Genomic DNA, 26,004 nt, shown 5'->3' on the forward strand with positions numbered 1-26,004 from the left:
TAATCCCTCATTTTCATGCCATAAAAGGAGGTGTTAACACTAAATTTACCAATCTGTCTTCAAGAAGGACCCACTGGAGTCTTTTAACTGTGTGATCACCTTTCGTGTTAAACCACTTCTCTAATGTGTGTGTAGAGATATTTAATTGCTCCAGTTTACCTGGAAGTAGAAGTCTTCTTATAGAAAACTGCTTATTATTGATAAATAACTTATGTGGAAATCGGTTCCTTACCTGAACTGTTCTGGATCTGTTCCTCGTAATTATTCTGAAGCCAGGCAAGGAGAACAGCATTGTGGCCTCACAGAGTCGCCGGGAAGATGCTGATGGACACTGCTGCTGCACTGCTGTCTCCGGCCATTCTAAACATGGAGCTTTAGGGTGTCTCGCAGTGATGGGCTGTGCCCAAAATCCCTGTTAGGAGGAAGACTGAGTAGGTTGTTGTGGCTTGAGGTTTCATTCGCACCTCCATTTTGGCCAGGTACACGGGGAGGTGTATGGAGGGCCACAGTGTCGCTGTTTCAGAGAATTCAAAAGTTATTTTAAGCTAAGTTATTTTTATGTCTTTTCTTCATCCCTCTAATGCTTCTTAAATAAAAGTTGCATTATTTCTCACTCTGCATAAGGAAGTATTTTAAGAGACCTGAATACTTCCGTGTTGCAAGTAGTTTGAGTAAAAAGATGTTAGTTAAAAACTAAAATCACTGAAACTAACTACAGTTTTAACAACAACAACAAAAAAAATCTAATTTCACATCCCACTCTCGTGTTTTATTTATTCGTTGTGTTTTCTTCTGGTCAAACCTTTTCATTAGGCTTAGCATCTTGTTGCTCAGTGTGCAGACAGGTTGCCGTCAGTGAGGAGGTAAGCTTAAGAAACTTCATCCTTTCCCTGGCTGCTTATTACCCTCTCAGGAGTTTGTCCCTGTCGTTTGTGCCTGTGCTATAAAACAGATCACTGGAATAATGTAGATTAAAAATAGCTGTGAACAGAACAATGTAACAGCTTGGGTGGAGTTGAGCAGTGCTTCTGTGAACCCCGAGGGGAAGGAAAAAGCTTGGGTCTCTCCTCCCCATAGACTACAACCAGCAAAAAGGCATCCCTTCCCCAGCCGTGGTGAGGAGGAGGTGTTTCTTGCTGCTTGTGCTGGAATTTCAGGTTTTATCTGCCCCTCAAAGACCTGTGACTGGAGACAGTAAAGCGGTGATGTCCTCGGAGGCAAGACTGAATGTTGCCCGTGGAAGGGCAGTTAGCCAAGTATTCAAAACTAGTGTCTGCTAATTTTGGCTTCATTTGAATGACACAGAGTGGTTTAATTGAATTTCTTTGCAGGAATTGTGATAATTTTAAGTTTAATGTAATAAAACCTACAGCAAGTACCTAAAGTGCATATTGATGTCCCTTTCTTTTTAAAATGTTGATTTCTTTTTTTTTTTTTTTTTACATTAGTGCAAGTTGTCTGCAGTTCAGATCTTATGGCGTTAGTTGTTTGCCTCTGAGCTTTGCTCCAGGAAATAAATTTCCATCGAGTTAAATGTGTGTCTCTGCAGGGTTAAATACTTATTTCTTAGCTCCTGATAGCCAGTATCTCTTTTTTTTTTTTTTCCCCAGTGTTTACATGGGCTCACTTGTGCTTTTTTAAAGGAAATTAAACCTGAAGAAAACCCCACTCTTGTCTTACTATTAGATGATGCCTGTGTACCAGTATTTCCAGGTACTTTCTGAAGGTGCATAGAACTCAAAACCCACGTACGCAGCCAAAAACTGGAGTGGAGGCTGATGCAAGCCTTGCTTGGGAGAGGTCTGGTCTGCAGCTGGAGCCTGCACTCAAATCCAGACCTGCCCTGCTACTGCACTTAAAGACTCCTAATTACGTTGACAGCAGTTTGGGGGGAATTATGTGCATATATGTTTATGTTCTTATTGTGAATATTCTCCTGTTGTTTTGAGGTGTGGGGTTTTTAGGTATATATTCCCTATGCTTTCCACCATTTCCTTTCAACAGCTAATGACTCGGCCTTCCTCAAGAGCGAGGAGGTAAAGCCTGTGCTTTACCTTTCTCCCCCAACGAACCTCAATATCAGCCTTTGTATTTAAAGCAATTTGTATTGCAAGATAACAATTTTGTCTTTTACTCACCCTTTTTTTTTTTTAATCCTTTTGAGGACAAAACTAACAGCAATGGAGTTCTTGTGGTTCACTGGCTCTCCTGTGCAGTAAGCGGAAGGCAGATAAATACCACCTGCGAAACAGAAAGTGTTTAGCAGAAGGCTAAACTGTAAGGCATGTGATGCTTTTATATCTGCCAAAGTCACGAATCCTAGTTTTCGAGCTCATCTTTGAAGACGTTTTGTGTATCTATCTGCCTTAGGGATCAGGACTCAGAAGTCAGAGATGGGTTGATTATTCTGTTTTAAAACCTCCCTTCTGGTAACTAGATGCCTGTTTTATCAGTTGTGCCTGTGTACTCATTCAGGTGTGTAGCCGTGGTTTTAACCCCATATGTTCTCTGCAGATGACAATTTGACTCGGCACTTAGAAGTTGGGAACTTCACTAGCATATAAAGACAATGAGAATTTCCCTCTGGCCAAAGGGATTCAGTTTGAAGTAGAGAAATCATTACCAACACCTTCCCTAACAGTAAGGCTTCAGGAGAAGGTTTAAACTATAGGAAATTATTCTGTTGATGTTACCGGAGTCACTCTGAACCTAGGGTTTCATTTTGCTGTTGAGTTTGGGTTGCATGTTGCTACCTGTAGCTTTTTCAGATTAAGAACTTCATTTGTCACATCTGATCTCTGATAGTCTGAGACTCAAAATGAAAATAGGGAGTAAGTAGTGAGTTGAAATGGTGGCCTCAGGGTAAAGTAGTAAATTCTAAGTCAAGTGGGGAGTCTCCTATTTGAGTCTTGGACTCGTAAAGGAAATTATATGCTAGGCTTATTCCTATAAGGAGCTGCATATTGAAAGAATGAGTGGAGGTGGTATATCCCCTCTTCAGAAAACATATGGTAACACTTTAAAATGTTTAAATGTAACATCATATTTTGAAGGTGCTAGGGGGGGAGGGAGAAGGCATGATGGCTTTAACTTTTGTCCCATGAGATTTAACAGCACTCCGGAAGTTTTTTTCTTTGTTCTTAGTTTTGGTTTTTTTCTCTTTTTGGGGACTGACAGGGTGAAGATCAATTATAAATTTCTTCTACTGAGTTGTGAAATTCTGTTTAATCTTCAAACTGGCGATGTCAAGGGTGCCGAGTCCTCCTCCTCCGGCAGAAATGTCGAGTGGACCTGTAGCAGAGAGCTGGTGCTACACTCAGGTAAGTCCACACTGTGCGGAGATATTCTGCGCACAGTTACGCGATTAGAACCTGTGGTAAGAAATTTATTCAAAACAAGTTTAGAGTCTGGATTTTCAGTCAATGTCATGCTTGCTAACAGTGAGCATTCACCAAGGCAACAGCAGAATGTTGCCCTCTGCCCTTGGCAGAACTTTGGAGGAGGCAGTTGGAGAAGTTGGAGTGGTCCAGCTGCCACTGCCAGCCATTTCCAGACTCTGTTGTCTTGTGCTTTGTCACACAAGTGACTAAGTAAAACTTCCAGGTTTTCAGTTTTTGCCTTTGAGGTGGCCAGGGTGGATGGAGGTGGACCCTAAACTGCCTATTATCCTCTGTATTAAGATCAAGGTGGTCAAGTTTTCCTACATGTGGACCATAAACAACTTCAGCTTCTGCCGAGAAGAAATGGGTGAGGTCATCAAAAGCTCAACCTTTTCATCTGGAGCCAATGATAAACTCAAATGGTAAGAAATAGAGCAGAGAGGTTCACCCTGTTTGTACAACTGTGTGAAAGAATTTGGGCTTCTATAACAGAGGAAGTATATTAAAAAAATACTTGTGCTGCACACGGGTTCTTGCTTCCTTGGATGTACAACATATGCACAGGAAGAAAGTACTGTTGCTTCAGCATAGTGTTTGGACACACAAAGCAAACGTGAGGATCTGGCTGTTTGCAGTGTTTCTCTGATAATGGAAAACATCAGAAGTAATAGAAGCCATAGCTGGAAGAGAGACTACATCCTGCCTTGAAGCAGAGATGTGCCATGGAGGATTATTAATGTCTTAAGTTGGGGATTTTTTGACTAATGTTTATCTTAACACAAGTTCTTATAAGCCAATGAGAGTCCACAGCCAGTGTATTCAAGCTCTGTTTCAGCCTCCCAGTTTCAGTCCCTAATACTCCATGTTGTTAAAAAGATAATTTTTGCCTGCACTCTAAATCCTGCAATTTAAGACTATTGCTACTGCATTACCTTTCTCTTTATGGCAGCTTTTTGTGAATGCAGAGACTTAACATTGTTACTTTGATCATCTCCATGTTCTATAACTCCTCCTGCCCAGGAGTTTCTGCTTCTTAAAGATGACATTATTTTTACCTTTTTCTTTCCTTTAAAACCTTTCTTTTCTTCCCTGAGTTCTCGAGTAATTTCCAGTAACTCAGAGTGGGCTTTGGTCAGAATGTGTATCTACTGTGAGTCGTGTCTGACCTAGTAGATCCATGGGCACCTGGTTCCTTATTTTATCCTGCGTTGGTGTTTTAGCATTTTTCTTTAAACCTCCTTAGTGTAGATTGCAGCGAATTGCCACTAAATAATTTTGTGTGTGTGTGTTACAATTTGTGTTCCCTTCCTTTGGGTGGCAGACCTGTGCTTTCCTTGGACTGCTTTTTGTTATTAAATTACTTACCTTTATAACCTTTGCTAGTCAGACCTCATTCTAATGTCTAGATCTTTCTGATTTTTTTTTTTTTGTCCTTGTGTGTTTGAGCTGTTAGTCATTTGGCCTAGTTTTTGCTTCTTGTTAGGTTCTGTGTCAAGTTTCATGTCATGGAAGTGCTTATGAGTTAGCCTCTTCCTGCACTTACTACCTTTTCTTCACACAGGAGTTTTCTTCTCTTTTTGCCCTAGTATTATGTTTTTGAGAACCCACCAGCCTTCCAGAAATCCATTTTTCCTTTCAGTTGCTTCCTGTGGAATTTTACCTCTCGTTTCTCTGGATTTGTTGCAATTCCTCGAATCCCTTGCCTCCATTCTACTATTTCTTTCACTTTCCTTTTGTGAAACTTGACATCCAGGGTGCTTTTCAGTAATTTAAACCATACCCCCCTCCTCTTTTCCCCCATGTTTTTTTTTAATTGGTTTGCCCGTAGTTACTGCCTTTATATTATTTTTTGTCTTGGAGATGTAGCATGAGCCTGACTGTAACATGCAGTTCCACTCTATTTACCTGTTACTTCTTTGCGGTTCAGTGGCTGTTAAACAGAACTTGTTTGCTGTACATTTTATTGTGAAAATTCCACAATGCCCTTTCTTTGAAAGCTATGAATGACCTGCCAAAAACTGTTCCTGACATCTCATTCAGATGCCTGCTTCTACAGGTGTTTACGTGTGAACCCTAAAGGCTTGGATGAAGAAAGTAAAGATTATCTATCCCTCTATCTGTTGCTGGTGAGCTGTCCAAAAAGTGAAGTTCGAGCAAAGTTCAAATTCTCCATCCTGAATGCTAAAGGAGAAGAAACAAAAGCAATGGGTGTGTAAAAACTCTTTCTGTCTGATGGGGTCAGTTGTTTGTCTTTTGCTGTTTGATCAAGCGAGTCACTCAGCTGATGTTTAAAGCACCATATCTTCCTTTCAGAGAGCCAGCGAGCATATCGATTTGTACAAGGCAAGGACTGGGGATTCAAAAAATTTATTAGGAGAGACTTTCTTTTGGATGAAGCCAATGGACTTCTTCCAGATGACAAACTCACTCTCTTCTGTGAGGTAAGCCTTCCTGTGCAGCTGAAAGAATAGCAGTTCCATTAGCTTAAGGTAGATGTGACCTTATTTTTCATCATTGCTTTTAAGGAGTCAGAGGTATCGGGAGAAATACTGGATGTTTATATGGCACTTAGATTTTATTTGTGCGTGTGTGTGTGTGTGTGAGCGCATGCGGCTGGTGGCTTTTTCTCTCTGTGATTCATCACATTTCACTTCCATTTATTTTTTGTTACTTTATATTTGTCTTTTACGTGTGGTGATGATGATAGGAATTAAGCATGTTTGATTATCATTTCACTTCTGGTTTAGTGTTATCATCCATCTGTTTGTACTCCTTAATTTGAAACTCACTTGGGATAATAACCAACACTAGCTCTGTAGTGGAAACTGGCCCGCCTATTACTTGCCTACTGAATAAAGAAGAGTTTTCTTTATTTTCCTAAGTATGTCTATACAGCCAACAAAAAGAAAAATTTTTAAAAGAATTTAAGAAAAAAGAATTTTACAGTGACCACAATTCTCTGTTCATTGTGTTTGTATTTTTCTACAACTGCTTACAAAATTATTATTTCACTAATACTAATTTCAGACAAAGATGTGGACAGTTATTTCTAAAACTACATATTTAAGCTTAGAAACCTTAATGAGCAAACTTAAACTCCCTAATTTAGTGTCTTTGGAGCTTCTGCTGTCTTATTTCCATTGTCTTTTTAACTGCAAAATACCTCCTGTAGCTGTAATTTTTGCCAGAAGACGGGTAGAACAAGTTGTTCTCTCTTTGGATCTCCTGCAGTGGTTTTTATGGGAGTCTTTTCTTTTGCTGTGTTTTCTTTCAGGAGTGAAAGAAATGCTTCAAAGTTGTTCGACAGCTGGGGTTTGGGTTGGTTTTTTGTTTGGGTTTTTTTTTCCAGTTTCGTTTGGCCATCATAAGCATGCACATACTTAAATTAACAAACATCTAAAGGATGTGTATTTAATCAGTAGCATAAATTATTACTGTCGTGGAGGGAGCCTTTCCTTTAACACTTATAGCAATATGGGAGGAGGAGAGGACAGTGTCTTGGATGACACCTCTGTAGGTCTGGCAATTACTCTTTCCTTCATGATAAGAGCCAGAAAACTTACAATTGTGGAGTGAAACTCAAAAATTAATGTCTGAGAAGGGAATTTGCGAGGTGCGATGTAGATAAACCTGAGATCCACCAGTAGTCTTGGCAACTAGTACTAATTCAAGTCACTCCACTCTTTACTGAACTACTCCCTTCAAAAGCTTCAGCTCCATGTTTTTGTTTGTTCTGGATGAAAAGGAAACTTGCTGCTGGCTTCACCTGGCCTTGATATCTTGTTTTCTCTTTCAGTTTGTTCTACAGTCTAGCATGTAAGAAATCTTAAGTTTAGTGGTATCAGAGGGGAAGGTTTTGCTGTCTGGAAACAGTTTGGCAAGAACTTTCAACAGCTTGGGTTTGGGTTTTTTTCCCCCTCCTTTTCTTTTTTTTTTTCTCCTTTTTCTTCCCTGAGCTTGTAAGTAAGTCTCTTAACATGTAAACCGGTGTGCCATATGCTCTCCTAATGCTTCCCTGCTGGCCACAGGTGCCAAGTGATGCTGCTCGCATCTGTACTTTTAGCAAGCATGTTTTGTATGTAGAAACTCTCTAAGGAGTTAGCAATACTGGATGTTGAGATGCTTGTTATGTGGGGATATGTTGGAGTTTTCTGTAGACCGGAAGGCTGCTGAGTGTCTCTTGCTGCACCTTCTTATTGCTTTATTAAAGTTAAAAGGAAAAAGTCTTTTGTTCTCTGCTCATGTCTGGTGCTGAACACAGACCTTGCTGAAAACGCTGTTAAGGCAGAGAATGATGTTCCTTGTCAAGCATTTCAAATCTGACCTCATTTAGTTGTCAGTTTGGGGATTTTTCAACCTCTGTTTCGCAGGTGGGGTTGATTGTTCATATCCCAACTGCATTACTTTTTGCTGTTTAAATTATATTCCAACATCATAAGTAAATATCATTCTGGTAAATCTCCAAAAAGAATGGCCTTCCCAAAGTTACGGTAATAGCTCTCTTCTAAGCTAGGTAGCATTGGTTCCCTTGCTAAGATGTTGAAAATAGCTTAAGCAAAACCTTAGCTATTTTAACCTCTAAGGCTGGTCACCACTTGGAATCTACCAGTCTAAACTCCTTACATAAAAAGCCATGTAATAGATTTTCATGACAGTAACTGACTGACTTCCATATATGAAGAGGATTTATTTGTTGATTTGAGACACAGTTCGCAAGTCTTTTTTGGCTGGTCTGTAATCAGTATTGGATTCCAGCAAGGGATCTACATCTTAGAATTCCTTTTTAATGAATCTGATGAGTTTTCATCCATCCTTGAGTCCATGTTGCTGGTCTAGATGTCACAGGGCAAAAAGGTGATGTAGCTGTCAAATTAACGATGAAGAATATTAGCTTCCTCACATTTGCTCTGGCTAATCATTAGTGTCCTTTGGCAAGCAGCATCTGATATTTGTTTGGTTTTGAGTGTTGTATAATTTATACAAGATGTGTCTGCCATCAGAAACCCACTGGAGGTTTCTCAAGAGTTGGGGTATGTGCTGTCAGCAGGTTTTTTCCTTAGAAGATGCTTCTGTCATCTCTCTCACTTCATAATTTACTTCTCCTTTTACATAACCGTGAAGCTTCCTTTGCTGTCCGTTGTTCTTCTCTGGCCATTGGTTATTAATAGAACTGAAATTTAACTTGGACTTGACAGCGAACCCAGGAAATAGTCTCACGTACGCTTCCCTGTCAATCAGCTTCTTCCTTTATTCTTTGTTATAGCTATAGCGGGGTAGTATTAGTCACTCTGATCTTTTCTAATTGGAGTCTGCTGTAGAAGGCGTATGATTTACTCCGTGTTTAACAATAATGGTTTGGTGCTGAATAGGCTCTTAACGGTTCCCTTTGTATAGGTTATTCATCAGCCAGTATGGCTACTTATGGTCCCTGCCTAACGTGTATGCTTTGAAGCAGGTGACAAGGAATCTATCTGCCTTCCCCAAATCTTCCTAATTACTTGATGTAAAGCTGCTTTTTTAAACTTACTGTTTGGGGGGGGGGTTCATTTTAATCTGTAACGTGATGGAAGCGTTGAACTCTAAGAAATTTAGAACCAGAAGCAGCGAGACATTTGGGAGGCCAGACACTGCCGTTGCACATACATGTGTGGATTCAGTGCTCAGTTATAGAAGCTCTCTGTATACCTCATTTTCATACGTACTGCTGTCTGTATTGCATTATTGATTGGGGAGGGTTTCAGAGTGTTGATAGAAGGAAAAAAACTAGGTCAGGTGTGATGTCTGTAAAAGCAGAAAAATAAGGTTCCACTTCCTTAAGAAACCATCTAATAAAGTTGTGATTAAATTGCATAGAAGTGCTGTTAATCTGGGGTCAAGAAGAAAATCTGCTGGTGTGATTTAGGACTTGGGATAGACACGCTGGAGGAGCAGAGAACAAGGTTAAGGCAGGGTAGAAAGGATGCCTTAAAAACGTCTACATTTTTAATCATACAGTGATTCTGCTTGAGAGGTGTGGGTTTTGCTTTGCGTTTCCCTTCACCTGCCCTGGAAATAAAAACTTCCGGTAGGGAGATCCGTTTTCCAGTGTGGGTTTTTGAGTTTTGAGTTTGTTTGCTTTCTTTTCCCCTCCAGGTGAGTGTGGTACAGGACTCTGTCAATATCTCCGGCCAGAACACTATGAACATGGTGAAGGTACCAGAGTGCCGCTTGGCAGATGAGTTGGGAGGACTCTGGGAGAATTCACGCTTCACGGACTGCTGTCTGTGCGTTGCAGGCCAGGAGTTCCAGGCTCACAAAGCCATACTAGCAGGTCGGTATTGAGTTGGATGGGCCTTAGCGCGGGATAGGAGACAACAACATGATGGCAAAACAAGTGGGTTTTTTTGAGTTACTTCATCTTTAAAGGGGGCTTCTGCAGCGCTTTTAACTGCAGAGCTGTAGTAAAAGACCGTTTTGTGAACTGTTACAGGGAGAGAGGAAATACCTCCTCTGTTTGTAATTGCCTACCTCCTGCCATGGCGAGGATGGTAGGAGGATTCTTTTGTGGCTGTAGTGTACCTACAGTGTATTCCTAAAGCGTTTGTAAGGAGAAGTTACCACATTTCCAGATGAATACTTTCTTGTAAAGTCAAGAAACATACCTTACCACCCATGTACTCTTCAGCCTTGGTCGAAAGGACATAAGAAATTCTCCCATACCCAGTTTGAAGCTACATCGGCTACATTCCATTATGTCACAACCTGTACTCCTTTATCAGTTGTACCCAGTTTGCCCTATCTACTATAGGAGAATTTTTCCTGCATTAAGTAGCAGGACAGTTGTTGAGGTGTTGGCAGGCTACGCTTAGCTCCTTCTGAAGAGTAAAAGAGCATGTCTAACTATGTTTTATTTTCCCCACTGCCGTAGCACGTTCCCCAGTTTTCAGCGCCATGTTTGAGCATGAGATGGAAGAGAGTAAAAAGGTAAGTTCCTGAAGGAAGGAGAACTTCTCCGGCTAGGTGAATAGCTCTCTAGTCAACTCTTAGCATCACTGGTCAGATAACTTTCTTAGGTAGTGTTTGTGACGATTGTCACCTTTTAACTGTTTTTCTCACATTAGATGCAGGTCTCTGCTTCAGCTGTCCTGAAGGGAGGAAGAAAGGGATCAAGGAGGCAATTGTTACCTTTGTTACTCTTGGGGGAAGAGTCTGGGGTGGGATAGGGAAAAGTAGAGAATGTGAAATACAACTTAGAATTTTTCTTACTCCATCCATATCTTTTCCTTTTTTATTCTTTTTCTTTTTTCCAAGTAGTACACATTCTAAATAGCTTGTCTCTGTAGCCAGTTTCTGAATACTGAAAGAGCTTGGGTAGAAGGAAGCCTTTAGCCTCTTGTGAGGATCTTAATAAGCTTCATTTTTCTGATACAGAATCGGGTTGAAATCAATGATGTGGAGCCTGAAGTTTTTAAGGAAATGATGTGCTTTATTTACACGGGGAAGGCACCAAATCTTGACAAAATGGCTGATGACTTGCTGGCAGCTGCTGACAAGGTACAGTTGGGATTTATGGGTGTTCAGAGAACCAGGAATGACATGCGCCTTGCTTTAAACAATGCTCCTTGGAGATTGCTGCCGTAAGCTTTTCACGTGATCGTTGTGGTTGGGCAGTTTCTTTGAATTGGTTGTGGCTTATAGGTAAACCTGGATGTGGTTTAAGATACCTATAAGATAGGATATACATATAAGATATCTATAGCTGTATAGATACGTATCTTAACATGTAACAATCAGGAATTTCTGTCTCTACTGCTCATTTTTAAGCATTTTCTTAAAATTTCAGAGGACATCTCTATTCAGCATAATCTAGCATAAGACCTGGGGGTGAGAAGAAAATTTCAAGGTGGACCTGGCGATATTTTTTTAGTGTTGTTATTACCAAATCTCAAAAGTAGTGTTCTGTCATGGCAAACAGGGCCTGCTTCTCCTTCTGGTCTGGTATCAGCAGCTTCAAGAGATGCTCTAAAGTGATGGATAGCCAAGAGTGGGAAGGTCCTGTTGTTTATTTTCTTTTTGCAGTGGCAGTCCCTGCTGTTTATGGAGAGAAGGGGTGCACTGGAGGAAGCCCTGTTGCCTAACCCATTTGTGGTTTTGCAGGGTCCTTGCCAGGGCGGTGTCGGGGATGGTCTGACTGGAAGGCTGCTGGTAGTCCCCGTGTAGCAGGCGCAGCGCTGTGGCCTTGGCAGCCAGACAGCCACTGCCTCCTTCCCTTTGCAGCACCAAGGACAGAAGAGAGTGCTCTGCTGGCTAGTGAGCCGTATTAACCAGTGAAAATTCGTAATATATAACCAAAATTTTATTTCCTTTTTCTTTTTTCTCTTAAAAGTGAACTTAGTGCTGGTGAAAGATGCCAGTTTGACAGCACTGGAGACTAAAGTCCTGAATTTATCCATCGAACAGGTTCAGCACGGGTAGCAGCAGTGCAAGATTCTCCACACTGCCCTGCCAATGTGCCTCAACTCTGACCTGGAGGGACCACCTCTAGGGGTGAGAGCGTAGTTCAGTCTCCATGCTTCTTCAGTCCTTGGATTCTCTTGTGGGTGCCAGTTAGGGTGGTGGATTTTAAGATGTGGATGCATGTAACCTTGTTCCACGCAACCACCACACGGCCATCAAATTCCCTGTCACTGCGGACCTGGGCTTCATTGAAAATGCTGATTTTTAGAGGTGAAATGCTCCATATGCCATTATTAGGCCACTGCAACTAGAATTAAAATGGGAAATAATGCAAGGAGATTCTTGGCCTGATTATAATCATTGCCACATATTTTATTCAATATTTAAAGAGTATTGATTGAGAGCTCACATACCATCTTTAACTGAGACAAGTGTAAGTAAGAAGCAGCACATTAAGGACAGAGTAGGCTTTAACTTTGAGTTTCCTGGCTTTTAATGTAGGTTTTTTTCCTTTTAAACTCATTGTGTGTCTTTTAAAAGCAGAAATAAAAAATCTTTCATGAAAGCACATAAAACATCTAATATTTACTCAAGAGACTGAAACAGCTTCTTCTGAGTTCCTCCTGTCTCTTGGGGAAAATATGTAATTAGACCAAAACCAAAACAAAGCACGTCTTCTCAACCCAGGAGATACTATTTCAGCCTCTTGGGTAAGTATGCTATTAGGTAGGGTGGTTTTTTTAAGTGTAATTAAGAAAGGGGGGAAGGGGAAATCTTGGTACCTGAGAGACCAGAATGGCTACTTTTGCCCAACTATGTAATTAGAAGCTGAGCTATTTGTAGTGAAAATCGAAATAAAAATTGTACGTGCATGGAGGAGAATATTCAATTTACAGAAGGAATAATTTTAAGCTTCGTTTGCTGCATTTTAAGCTACTGACAGACAATAATATAAACTAATGGCTTGCCCCTCATTTGAAACTGTTTTAGTTATTGATACAGATTAAGCAAGTAAATTTGATTTGCCTTCTCAGATGTTCTGGTGGGAGAAAACTGTCCTGGTTATGAGTGCCATGCCTCAATTGAAGTAATTATTATCACCGACTCTTAAGTGAAAAAATGTTTTTATAATCTAAAATTATTCATTTAAATTTAATCATAATGGGATGAAAATCTCAACCAGAATATAAAATCGATTTATAGTAACAGCGCTTATCATATGGCAGGCGCTCCCGTCATGCAAATGAGCTTGTTACCAGCTCTTTGTTCAGGTTGACAGAGCAGTCCTTACAAATCTGGTATCTTTTCTGAATGTGGCCTCACATACTGAAGAACTTGCATACCATGTCATCTCTAAGTTGCCCAAAAAGGCCTTATAAGCAATATGAAGGATACTCTCAAATGAAGTTATCTTCAGATTAAAAAAAAAATCTTAAAGATTTTTTTTTGTTTTAGAAGCGTCACTCAATTTGAAGTCATAACGTGAAGAAGACTTAACTGTGTTTAATCTTTAGGACCATTTATGTAGTGCTAATGTTATTACTCACATAAGAACTGCATTAGAATTGACTACTCTGCTAATCCCTGTGAAATGTAATCATGGGATCTAGAATATTCAGAAACATTCAGAAATACTCGGTTTGTTTCATCCAAAGACTCACAAACCCCATAGTCAGATCACACATACAAGATTTTCAGAAGTATCTCAGTCTCACAGTTCCCAGCTGTGATATTCTAACAGACTGAGGTTTGGGGTTTGAGTTTCATTCTTGATAACGAGCGGCTTACAGTTTTTGTGAGTATTGACCGTTTTGAAGTCTGCCCAAGACCACTGTGTTGCTTTTGAAAATCTTGGCTGTGTCTGCATGTTTCAATACTGACTGAAGTGCTGCAGAAAATAGAATGTGAAATTTATTAGACAGCACTCTTCTTCTAAGCATATCCTTTGAATTTTGCAAGCTATTGACATGGCCCAACGCTGTGGGTCTAAAAAATGTTGAGGCAAATGCACAATTGAATGGTAGAAACTCTTAGGTTGAGAATGTGAAGTTAGAATAGAGCTTTTGCTAGGGCATTACAGACATGCTGTGATGTTTTGTTTCCAGCTGGATAGCCGCAAGAAATCAGGGGCATTTGGTTAACATTGTAGTATTTTAACTAGTAGCATGTACCTGAGCAAGGCTGATTTTAATGTGCAGGTCATTAATGGCAAAGAAATTGAGTGAAAACTGCCTAAACATCACTGGAACACCTATGGAGCATTCACTGTTAGATAGGTCTTCCCACTGAACCCAGGTAATGCTGTCATGCAGTAATAGAATGAGAACAAAGATTTGGCTTTAGCATTCTGTGCCTTGAAGTAACTGAGATAGTAAGTATTACAGGTGACCTGAAATTCTCATTTCAAAGCATGAACACAGCACCAGTAAGCCTGTAACACAAGAAGGCCGGGATGAGAGTTATGGTGGGTATGTTTCCTCTCCATTGCTTTCCTCAGGGTGGGCACATCATGATTCTCCTTTGGTTTTGCTGTCACTTCTTTGAGTACAGTTCAGATGCATATAGCAAAGCAGAGAGGTCTGTTCAGCGTAATAGAGTAGTTTGTTACTGAAGAGTGGAGGAGCACAAGTAAGGCTTCACATCAGGCCTGAGAAGGTGTTTTCTTCTTTGTAACTGTACTTTGGCTTGTATTTTGCAGTATGCTCTGGAACGTCTGAAGGTGATGTGTGAGGATGCACTGTGCAGTAACCTGTCTGTGGAAAATGCAGCTGAGATCCTCATTCTAGCTGACCTACATAGTGCTGATCAACTGAAAACTCAAGCAGTGGACTTCATTAACTAGTGAGTTTACTTTTGTTCCAGGATGCAACAAATCTAGAGGAAGGTGGTGTTTATTAGCAATAGGGTTCACAACTTGTGAACTGTCATATGCAGGGGAGATTCTCCTCTATTATTTTTCTTTTTTAGTTCTCCCATTGTGATCCTTCGTTTATCTGGCATCCCAGAAGTGGCGTTGCCCTGGGGCAGATTAGTCTTGTCCTGCTGGAACTGTTCAGTGTACAGCAGGACTGTCTCTGTGAGCTATTATGGATGTCTTCCTAAGATCACAAGAACTTCTAGGTGGTAGAGTATCAGGTAGTCCCTGGTATTGAGGGACTATTTGCAACTCCTAACATAACAGACCTTTCAGTAGATGTAGAATGACTACCAACTACTTTGATGTCTGGACACATTTTTAGTCCTATTTGTCAGTTAATACAGTTTTTCTCAGTATTTTCTATACTGATTTAAAATACTTCTGTGCTGAGTAGTCAGGGTAGATGAGCATTGTGTTCCTGCTGTCCTCCACCTGGGATCATGTTTGTTTGAGCTTTTTATCCTTAAGTTGAAGGACTGTACAGCATACAATTGTGCCAGCAGAGCCAAAGCTTGCAATCTTCACAACAGATATCTAACATACATCCAGAGTGATACTGTGTACTAAAACAGTACACTAAAAATGTCAGGAATCTCGGGCATGTGGAAAGACTCTATTTAGTTAATTCTTTTTATCTCCAGTTGATAACTTCGTATTTATTCTCTTATTTCTAGTCATGCTTCTGACGTCATGGAGACATCAGGCTGGAAGTCTATGGTAGTATCGCATCCCCATTTGGTGGCTGAGGCATACCGCTCTTTGGCCTCTGCACAGTGTCCCTTTCTGGGACCCCCACGTAAGCGACTGAAGCAATCCTAAAGTCCTGTCTGTCACACCGCCCCATGTTTTTCTGGAAGCAGCATCAGCTGTTGCTGCTGTAACCTTGACCACCAGGTAGACAGCGAAATCTGTGGAGCTTTTACTCTGTTGTTGGGGGGAAGAGACTGCTTCGTGACACCCAGACTTTTTAAAACAGCACCAAGTAACTTGGGGAGAGGGGGGAGGGTGGGCCTGGGGCTCTGGGGCTGTTCAACCTAATGAATCCCTGTCGCTGCATCGTCTGTGTGTTCCCTTCGACTTGGCTGAGTCAATTAAGTACAGGGTTCGGTTTAGGCACCGACCCAAGTCGGAATAACCCAGCAGTGGTACTGGGGAAAACAACGTCTCTGCGTCTGGCAGCACAGAACAAATCGTCAGATGCCTGGAGCAAGAGGACATTTTAGCTTTGGAGAGCGTTGGAGGGTTAAAAAGAATTTCCAGTGAGGTTCTGGAAAGGAAGTACCTGATGGGAGCTCCAGTAATATTTATATAAAAAAAAAAAAAAAAAAAAGAATTTAAGTCCTTCCAGCTGAGCTAAAAACTGGACGTTTGTGTAACTCCTTATTGCCATCCAGCAACAAGAAGATCAGTTTCTCTGTTAGTAGCACTTGTATGTTAATTGCAAAAAAAAAAAAGAAAAAAGAAAAAAAAAAAAACACCACCTTTTATAAAATGACAGGTTGAAGTGAAAGGGGACAGTGAAAGGCTGTGTGTTCTGGAGGGTGTGAATAGACTGAAGGCAGCCTTTGGCAAGTCTGTATTGGTTTTTGAAAGGACTAGAAAATCCTTGATCTGGAGCGTGCTGTCTGACGAGAACAACGGTTACTGTTTTTAGATATTGTGGGAAATGTTTTTGGCATTTTTCCCTGCTTTATTTCCCTCCTCCCCCTTTTTTTAAAAAAAAAAAAAAAAAAAGAGAAATTTTATTGTTCATGAGCGCTGCGTCAAAAGTCCCTGTCCTGAGTTGCTAAATGATTCTTAACAACTGTTTGTACCTGACTTGCTGACTGTATAGGAGCCAGTCCTGTTCCTTTCTATTAGTCACTCTTCTTACAGGGAAGAAGTTTCAAAATAGCTGGTAACTTTTTTTTTTTCCTTTTTGAAAATATAAATAATTACTATTTTGTACTGTGTGGTATCTGTTGTCTTTTTTTTTTTTCTTTCTGTTTTTAAGACTTCCCGGTTTAAAACCGGCTCCCAAAAGGCTCAGTTTCAGTCTGCTGCCATATACTGATAGTGACATGCTGTTCCTGGAACTCAGATGGGATTTATTACAGAATGTTGCACGCAAATTGCAATGCAAACCTGTGTTATTTCTCATAGCAGGTATTTCCAAAATATTAGAGAGCATTGGTTTTAATAATAGCTGCGTGAAGCTGACCCATGGTCCTTCCTTTTACCTGTACCTGTTTAGATGTGGGAAGGGAGAGCAGTATAATAAGCCATCTGTTTTATAACACTAAGGTGCAACACAGGATGTCTGGGTAGGATAGACACCATCCATTTATGTCATCATTAGCCCCAAATCTCCAGGGAGGTTAGATTGAAATACGCAGTGCCAGGGCAGTGGCAAATTGGTCTGACCTTAAGATGGTCAGGTAGGGCACGTAATGGATTATGGAGAATAACTCTGTTTTGTCTAGAAAATAGATTAGGTATCTGTTGTCTCTGATTTTTCATTCTGTTATACTTCCTCTCACAGCCTCTTGTCCCTTGCGTGAAGGAGAATTCCGTTCATACGCTCATGTGTTTAATCTAGCTGCTGTCTATTTTTATCAAATGGTGACTCATGAGAGGGTCCCTGCCCCTTTTTGTGTTCCCCCACCGAGGCTTTCATCATAAACACGCAACCGTCTGTATAGTGAAGCCTTCCTTTTATGTGGTTCACAAATTCCCATATTACATCTATTGCTCGAACACCACTAATTCCTTTTATATTGGATTTAGCGTGCATTTCCTTTTAGGTAAGCAAAGCATTTATTCATAATGAGATTCTCCCCACTACCCTGTCAGAACTCAAACCCAGCATTTCTAGCTTGTAATTGCATACAGACATGAAAAGTTCATTGCCAGGTAATTGCAGAAGTTGTCTGTGTGGCACAGCGATGTCTAATTATGCTGCAGTAACTGCATTGTTTACTGAAATATTCAAACCTGAACGAGACCTTTTATCCTTGTCATGTTAGAGTGACCAACTGTTTGAGGAGCGTCCCTGGCTCAGCCTTGGCCTGGGAAGCAGACAAGCCTGGAAGAAAGTAAACGGGTGTTCACATTGCCTGTCCTCGGCCTTTTTTGGGGAGGTGTTTGCAGGAAAGCGATACAGATTTTGCAGCCTCCTTCCCCGGAGGATGGGGAGATACCTGGAGGAAAATAATCTGTTCTGGGGCTCGTCTGTCCCAGCCCTTCCTGCAGAGCCAGGTGCAGTTGCAGAATACGCTGTCATGGAAGCTCTGAAATGAGATCCGCGAAGGAGGCACCTTGTTCAGATTGTTCCAGTTGCAGGTGAATTAATGATTTATTTGTCAACTTCACTTTTTTTTTTGTTTGTTTTTTATTGTAAATGATACAGCTGAAGCCATCTGGTTATAACAACATCAGAGCTAGAGCATACTGTTCATAAACCTCCCACTGACATCCTCCCCTCCCCAGATCTGAAATGTAATTCAAGTTAACTCACAATCTGTGGCATGTGTTGTTACTGCAGAGATGTCCATGCCAGTTGAACAGTTGGAGATTTGAATTCCACAAGGAGATGGCATATTTATCAAAACAGTATTTCAGAGAGACATTTTTACCGGGTCTTCTGAACCGCAGCATAGCTACCACAGGTCTGGATTCAGAATTTAGGTTGGACCCTGCACTTTTGCTTTTAATTCCTTCTCTTCCCCTTCCTTAAGGGTGTTACAGAGAGACATTTCATCCCTGTGTGCAGTCTTTCATGTGCTTCCTTCTCACTATTATCTCCTTGCTCCTGCTTCCTCCGCTCGCTTTTGTGCTGACCTGCGAGGGTTGCAGCCTTCATCTGGGTGTGGGGAGGAGAGACGGGAACAAGAAATGCCTCCATGAATCCCCTGACCTCCTCTGGCAGCGGTAGGATGTATGTATGCCCTACACCCAGAAGCAGTCAGCTCTCTCTGAGGATCCGAACACCAAATATTTTTTACTGGCCAAAAGATTTCTTTCTGGCTGCCCCTTGGGCTTTGTTATTACAGACTCGGATTCTATTGAGGTATTTTTCTTATTGTGTGAGTTTTTCCAGATGAAAGGAAACAGCTTGTCTGCTTATGAGCAGAACAAACAGCAGAGTGGGGAGAGCTGCTGTGCTTTGAAACTCTCTCTGGCTTTGTTCTGGTTCTCAAACTGCTGTTAAGGACACAATACCATCTCTCTCCTTTTTCTTTTTTTTTTTCCTCCTCCACTTCCTTGAAGGAGCCAAAGATTATTTTTTTAAAAAACTTCATTTCAGAAGGTTTCTCAACTTCCGTGCAATTTATTTTGCAAAAAGCTTTGTTAAAATAATTATCTTGTTCAGTCAGCTTGGGCAATGCAGTTTTTCTTTCTCTTATGACTGCCATTTAACTTGTGTTGCAGAATTACTTAATTCATTTATTTCTAATGACTTTTTTTGGTTAATCTAATATGAAGACATTTAATTACAGAGGGTGTATTTTTTTTTTCTGACCTGCTGCCCACTTGGATCGTTGGCTGCAATTCCAGACACATGCTGCAGCAAATTTTGCCTTGGCAATTCCAATTTCTTGTGTGTGTTACGTTTAAAGTTAACTTTAAAACTGCTGGTGGTGGTGCTGATGGGTGCACAGCAAGAGGGGGGACAGCGGGCGAGTGCCAGCTTGAACTGCACAGGAAGACAAACGGGCAAAAGAAACTGGGAGATAGCGGGGGGGGGGAAAAATTGACAGCCCGTGGAATAGTTGGGGAAATAAATTGCAGTGGCTTGGAAGGCTTTTGGAAAATATATATGAAAAATAAAGCAGGAGCAGGTCAGTGTAGGAGGTGGCCTTTTAACCCAGTTGAAGTTTGTTGGGCAGAGTGCAGGCAAGAGCTGAGTTTTGGGTTAAGTTTGGGTTTGGATTTTGCATCTTGCTCCTACTTGATACATTAGACTTCGTCTCTAAGACTGAATTATTAAAATCACTTGAGGAAATGTGTTAATTGATGGGGTAAATTGGGAAGGGTTGGAGAGAGGATTGCAATTATTCCATCAAATTATGAAAAATCACAGGCAGGAGAGGTATAAAATGTAGGGCTTCTCTTTGAATAATTGAAAAGCGTCAATGGCCAAAAAAAACCCAACAGTAGTTAATCGAGATGGTGGATGATAAACTGGATGGAAACTGGAACACTTCCCCCAGCCCTCCAGAAGAGAAATGATGTCCTGTGTCATGCTGGAGTATTTTCCTCTAACCCGAATGCGGGAACGTTCCTTTGAGCTCTGCCATTGGGAAACCGAGCAGGGATTGAAGAGAAAATCGTTGACTTTTGCAACTGGGCAGTAGTGTCGAGGACAAGGACTCTTCAGATGTTTGTACCGAGCTGCCGCTGAAGCTTTCTGAGCCTTGAAATAGCCAGAGGTTGTGCATCTAGGAGTAATGGGGTGAAAATGAACAAATGAAAACCGTTTTCAAACTGTCGCTCCACTTCTGGAAGGCTCCTGGCAGACGCGGAGGTTATCCCTGAGCATTTTGAGTCATTTAAAACCTACTAGAGAAGGCACTTCGTCAAACGGGGATCTGGTTCCGACACGGGGGGGAGGTGGGTGTGCTGGTCCTCGATATTTAATAGCGTGGCATCCTGGAGGGTGACGTCCTTGCGTGGATGTCTGCAAACCTGTTCCTCGCTGCCGCGTCTAATGGCAGTAGCTGGAGTGCTTTTTGTCTGCTGCTTTGTCCAGGCGTGGTAAGTTGAAGCAGTGTAAGTGTTAACTCGTAAGATTGTTGCATCTCATAGCTGGGGTGGGTCCTTTTTTCCCCGTTCACGCCTACTTATTTCAATCTTAGGGTAGGACTGCAAGGTTCTGGTTGTTGTTTTATTTTGCGTTAGGAGGAGAGTTTCCCACTGTTGATTCTGGTTGTTGCTGCATTGCAGTTTGTCCGTGCTTCCTTTCTTTCCCACTAACTTTTTTCACTTCTCTAGGCAGGTGGCGTTGGCAAAATTATTGCTTATTGTTGAATTTTTGCCAAACAACAAAACACTCGACAAAAATAGCTGAACAGGATGTTGAGTTTTTAGTCTGTGGCCAGGTTACAGCTCACAGCCAGCTCCGGCGGTTGATGGAGGCTCGTCAAGGGGTTTCACCCCTGTTGCAAGGACAACTGGCCGGTGCTGTTTGTGCCCAGCGATGAGAGAGCTGGCAGACTGGAAGTTTGCTCTTTATATCGTCTGTGTTTGTGGATTTGGGGAGATCGGCTTCTATCCTGTGTGCTGTACAGCAAGGAGACAGCAAACTCGGGCGAGATAATTACTATGCCTCTCTGTTTTGGTGTGCTTAATTGAAATAATGGTGTTCTGTAATAATGTGTTCACCCAATAGCAGCCTCAAAGTTAGTCTGTCTTAATATAGAATAGAATAGAATTATTTTCAGTTGGAAGGGACCTACAACGATCATCTAGTCCAACTGCCTGTATCTCTGTGCAGCTGAGACAGGAGTAATTCCTTGCATGCTTGCTTCTACGTACGTGGGCTGCCGGGAAATGGGTTCACATGCTGTACGTGCCCTTTGCGATGGCTCTGCTGAGGAGCAGGCAGTAACTCCATCGCTTGCAGTCACCGCTTGCAACTCTAAAACATTTAGACATAAATGAGCAGGAGATACTCTGATGGGTTATAATAATTTCTCTCTCTAGAGGATGTGAAATTAAAATGCCTCTTCTTTATTTGCCTCTGCCCTGGGTGATGTGGCTCCTAACTCAGATTCTCCTGAATTTAAAAAAAAAAAAGTAAAAAAAAAATAAACCACCTTGCAGATTTGATTTCTAATGTGATGTGCCAGATGGTAAAACCTGAATTAGGTAGCAGGCATTACTTAGCTGGGGCCTGTAAACAAAACTGAACTATGAAATACTCTTTAATGAGCTAGATTTATTTCTAGGTGCTGAAGCCTCAAAAGGCAAGGGAAAAAGAGAGGCATTTCACATACGGTAAATGTTTAAATAAGCCTTTTCCTTCCTTTCAGCACCACAGCAATAACTCCATCCCATTCCAGGGCTGCTGGGACTTCTAAAATGCATAATTCTGTGAGGTTATAATTATTGCGGGTACTTTAGTGTGGCGTGGAGCTGGGCTGTAGGATGTATATGGTGTTTTGTTATATTGATGAGTGGTTTGCTTTTTAAATCTTGTCTATATATTCTTTGACAGTGTGGTTCTCCAAAATTAAATCGAACAAATGCCTTTTACCTGATGCCCGTGAACCAGCACTGCTCTTCTTTGGCACTCCTCGGCTGGCTGTGATGATACAGAGTGACTGATAGGTCCGGGTGGATATTTGCAGTGTCAGTTCAGCACCAGCTGACGGGCAGCATCACGGAGATGAAACGCTGCGGATTTAAAAGCCGCAGCTGTTTTGACTGGTGGCTCCATTTGTGTTTCCCCTCCTGCCCCCAGCACTGGCACCTCGTGCTGCTCGGCACCGTGCTCTTTGCCTGCAGCACGTGGAGAGGAACTTCCCAGGGCTTTGATGTAAGCAGACTTTTCCTGTTGGTGAACAGTCACTGGATATTTAAAATACGTGTTATTACCTTCCCCCTAATATTTTAAACCTCTGGCTATGGATTGGTGCTATACAAAAAGCGTGTGGGTTTATGCTTCTGTAGAATGGCAATGTGAGGAGAGAATAGGCTTTAGAAACGGTGGGAGGAGAGCTTGATGCATCAGAAAATAGGTAGGTTGTGTTTAAGTATAGATAATGCATACAATAATACTTTATTTTTCAGAGCTCTTTAGTTGTTTTTAAAAAAAAAACAACAAACAACAAACCAGCCCAAAACTACAAACATTTGCTATCTTCTGGCTCTCAGAAATGCTTTTCTTTGATAGACAGAGGCCTATTAAAGACAGGGGTGTCAGAGCCCGGTCACTTTTGACACTCACAGTCCCACTGTTGGCAGTCTCAGCAGAAAGCCGTGCCTAGACTGGGTCTTCGTGTTTATTCCCCATTTGTTAGCCTGGGAGATTTGGGGACGCTTGCATTGCCACTCCCTCTGCTCATGCTGTTCTTGGCAATGGATGCATGGCTAGAGAGCTGCCAAGAAAAAATTGGGCCAGTACCTTGTTTTCAAAGGTTTATTGGATGTTGCAAGCATGCTGTAATGTCACATCTTGTGGTCAAAGAGTTTTAAGTAATTTTAAGCACTGCTTCCACCTGTTTTCCAAGCTTCATTCCCAAAATAGAAATTAAAAAATCACGAGAATGCCAAGCCCGCCCTTTTGCTCATAAAAATGTAAATGGGAAGTTGTGTCTTCTGAGACCTGCTTATGCTCTTTTGGTGCTTTGGGGAGGAAATAGCCCTCTTCCAACCAGATGAAGAGGGATGTTTTTTCAAAATTCAGTTCCATCCTAGACACAAACAACCCTGTGTAACAGAAACAGACCTCCAAATGAGGAGTTTTCACAAAATAGTAGCTATGGGGAGATTTCTTCCATCAGCACCTGTTAACCACGGGTTTGTCCTTGTTGTCTCAGACCAGCCCTAGAGAGAGACTCCTTACAATGGACCCCAACTACGATTTATTTATGTAGGACTTTTCTTAGAGGATAATTTTTAAAGAGACCAGAAGAAATAATCTGGCGCATCCTTGTGTCCCAAGACAAGATCATTTTTAAATTGGGTTCAGACCTCTTCACTGGCATTAACTGGCAGGTTATAATCTGTAAAGCAAAAATACGTGGCTCTTCTTCAGGTTCCTTGCTGTAGCTTGAGATGTTGGGAGGATGTGGTTTAACATGCAGGCATCCTGTTTTCCGACTGATCTACTTGTGTGTGTTGCCACTTCAGAGCTTGCTTCTGTTTATTTTCAATACATAAAGGGAGAGATCAGGCAAAATTTCCAACACTGTAGATAAAATTCAGCCATTTTTAGGGATGTGGAAGAGGAGTGGTAGAAAGAAACCACTGAACAGCATTTGCTGCTATCATTGATAAGTACATGATACGATTGATAGCTGCTCAGAAAACCTTTCACTCGTGTCCATTTTTTTAAAGTCCTAATATAATAGGTAATTAAAGTATACTAATTGAATTAAGATCCCATCTGTCCGAGTTCAGCAAGCCAACAAGTCCCTTAATTAAGATACCATGTTTGCTATAACAGAGGCTGCAAACACAGAGCTGGCCACCAGTGGTATAAGCAAATATCTGTCTTCCCATGACAAAGTGCCAGAGCATCCAGTGGGCTGAGGAGATCAAAATAAAATCTGCAAGGTACGCAGCACTTGCTCGTGGGATAACAATAAATGCAAGAATAGTTACGCTTCCTCCGATAGCTGAGAAAAATGCCAGTTTGAGCTGGGTGCAAACATTTTTAAGGACTCGGAGGTAGACCCGATACAGGCTCTGTATTGGGTATCTCGGCATCTGATCACCGTCTCAGTGGGACGATGTCTAATATTGGAGGCAAGAAGAGAGAACACAGTAGTTAAAATCAGTGTCTTCAGGCTGCAATTTCAAAAGGTTTATAAAGCACCAGTGTATCCTCGAACTGATTTGCAGATGCAGTAGGCTCCTGGGCTGCTCCACCATGGGCTGTCTTGTCTTCTTTATTTAACCATCAGTCCCACATGCATGCATAGAGTCCATTGAGGAATCTCCTTTTAGATGCCGTATCTTCACTCTTTTTGTTGTTGGGATTGTAGTTTTCTGAACCAGATGTAAAATGTAAGAGCCCCTGTGCCTGGAACTAAGGATTTCCCTCTAGTTTGGGCTGCTGTGCCCATAGCACTGGCCTCTGAACAGGACCCTTCCCAGGAGATGGTGGAACCTGCTGAAATTCTCATTTAGTTTGTAATTGTCTTTCTGCATTTCCTCCAGTAGCTTCAGTCTCATGAAACTCTGTTAGGATGCTTTCAAATTCCGGAGGAAAAATGTGCACATGACTGCAGGTGCCTCTTTGCAGCTGGGGGGACAAGTCCCTGTCAGCAGTGCATGAAAGCAGGTACCCAACGCTTGTAGTTTGGATTGAGATGTGACACGGAGGCGGGGAGAGGAGGTAGGTGACCGTGAAGGGTGACGGCGGTGACCGAGCCAGCTGCATCCCACCTGCGGCAACTTGGTCCTGGGCGTTTGTCCTTTCCCCCCCGACCTGTTTTGGAGCAAGAAAACTGGATTTTTTTGCTGCTCGTAAAGGAATTTTCCTTTATGGAGGGGTTGGGAGGTAGCGTAGGAGGTCGTACGTGTCCCTGTTGAGCGTGTGGGGAGCTTTTAGGAGGAGCATACACCGCCAGGGATCGCCCCATGGTCTTCCCAGTGTACCCAGGGGGACCAGGGCAGGCGTGAGACCGTCGGCCTTCCAGAAGGATTGGCAGAAGTGGGGAGAGCAGGAGAGCTGCCGGTCCAGGATGAAGTCCTACAGACATGTGCCAAAGATGCAGGCGTGCGTCCTTGACGGCGCGATGCTTTGAGTAGACCGCATAAGATAATTTTTTTTCCCCTTATGGGAAAATTTCCCAATGAGGAGGCTAGATGAAAGCGGACGCTTCTTGATGCAGTTTGAAAGCGGAGAGACATCTGCCACAGATCAGAAAAGCCTGGCAGGTGGAAAACACGCCAGCCCTCCCTTCTCCCTGCCTTTATCCTGTACGTGGCACATCTCTATTCCCTGTGTGTCGCAGCCACCACGCTGACACGGTGCTCCGCGCCGCTCGGCAAAGAGCAGCAACGCCAGAAACCAACACCAGAAACCAGAGTTCTGCTGTCCCAGAGCGTGATGGTGGTGGGGTGACACACCGACCTCCCCTCCCTCAATCCCAGCCGGTTTGTACCTTCCCCCCAAAATACCGCACAAAGCTACAGGAGCCGGGAGGATTCTGCAGCTCGAGAGCACACAAGTAAAAACTGAATTATTTAGCATATTTTTTAGTGCAAGCAGGTGTGGGGTTTGAAGCAGTTTGAGTTGGGAATTCTCTGCAGAGGAGTTAGGGTCTGGTGGGATTTGAAAGAGCTGGACAAGTTTTCCATTCCTGTCCTCCTCTTGCTGCGTCCTGACAGCCTTTCCTTTTTTTTAGGTCTGATTTCTTGTTCTCTTTCTTGTGCTTTCCATCCCCCGTAACTTCCCCCTCTCCCTTTATTTCGCTGCTTCACCTGCTGAAGCGTCTGTGGATGCTGCTGTAACGATCTATTGAGCACTGACAGTGTGCTTGACGCCGCGTACCAGCGTGCGAGGCGATGCGGCCCCTCGTCCCGGGGGACTTGGCAATCTCCTGCAGACACTGACAG

The 26,004-nt window shown here is 42.2% G+C and overlaps 1 protein-coding gene across 3 annotated transcripts in view; it reads left to right on the forward strand.

The window, feature by feature from the left end:
- The window catches only part of SPOP (speckle-type POZ protein), a 27,840-nt gene extending 11,648 nt beyond the window's left edge, over positions 1 to 16,192 (forward strand). For all 3 annotated transcript variants that reach the window (XM_009321963.1, XM_009321961.1, XM_009321960.1), the window contains 9 exons: positions 3,178 to 3,320; positions 3,681 to 3,802; positions 5,437 to 5,588; positions 5,694 to 5,821; positions 9,513 to 9,690; positions 10,288 to 10,343; positions 10,791 to 10,913; positions 14,515 to 14,657; positions 15,408 to 16,192. In XM_009321963.1, the coding sequence (XP_009320238.1) occupies positions 3,243 to 3,320; positions 3,681 to 3,802; positions 5,437 to 5,588; positions 5,694 to 5,821; positions 9,513 to 9,690; positions 10,288 to 10,343; positions 10,791 to 10,913; positions 14,515 to 14,657; positions 15,408 to 15,552 (1,125 nt within the window). In that variant the 5' untranslated portion in view covers positions 3,178 to 3,242 and the 3' untranslated portion in view covers positions 15,553 to 16,192. The remainder of the gene's footprint in view (positions 1 to 3,177; positions 3,321 to 3,680; positions 3,803 to 5,436; positions 5,589 to 5,693; positions 5,822 to 9,512; positions 9,691 to 10,287; positions 10,344 to 10,790; positions 10,914 to 14,514; positions 14,658 to 15,407) is intronic.
- The last annotated feature ends 9,812 nt before the right edge of the window (positions 16,193 to 26,004 follow it).

This window comes from Pygoscelis adeliae, unplaced genomic scaffold (genome assembly GCF_000699105.1).
Source record: "Pygoscelis adeliae isolate BGI_AS28 unplaced genomic scaffold, ASM69910v1 Scaffold504, whole genome shotgun sequence".
NCBI classification, from domain to species: Eukaryota; Metazoa; Chordata; class Aves; order Sphenisciformes; family Spheniscidae; genus Pygoscelis; species Pygoscelis adeliae.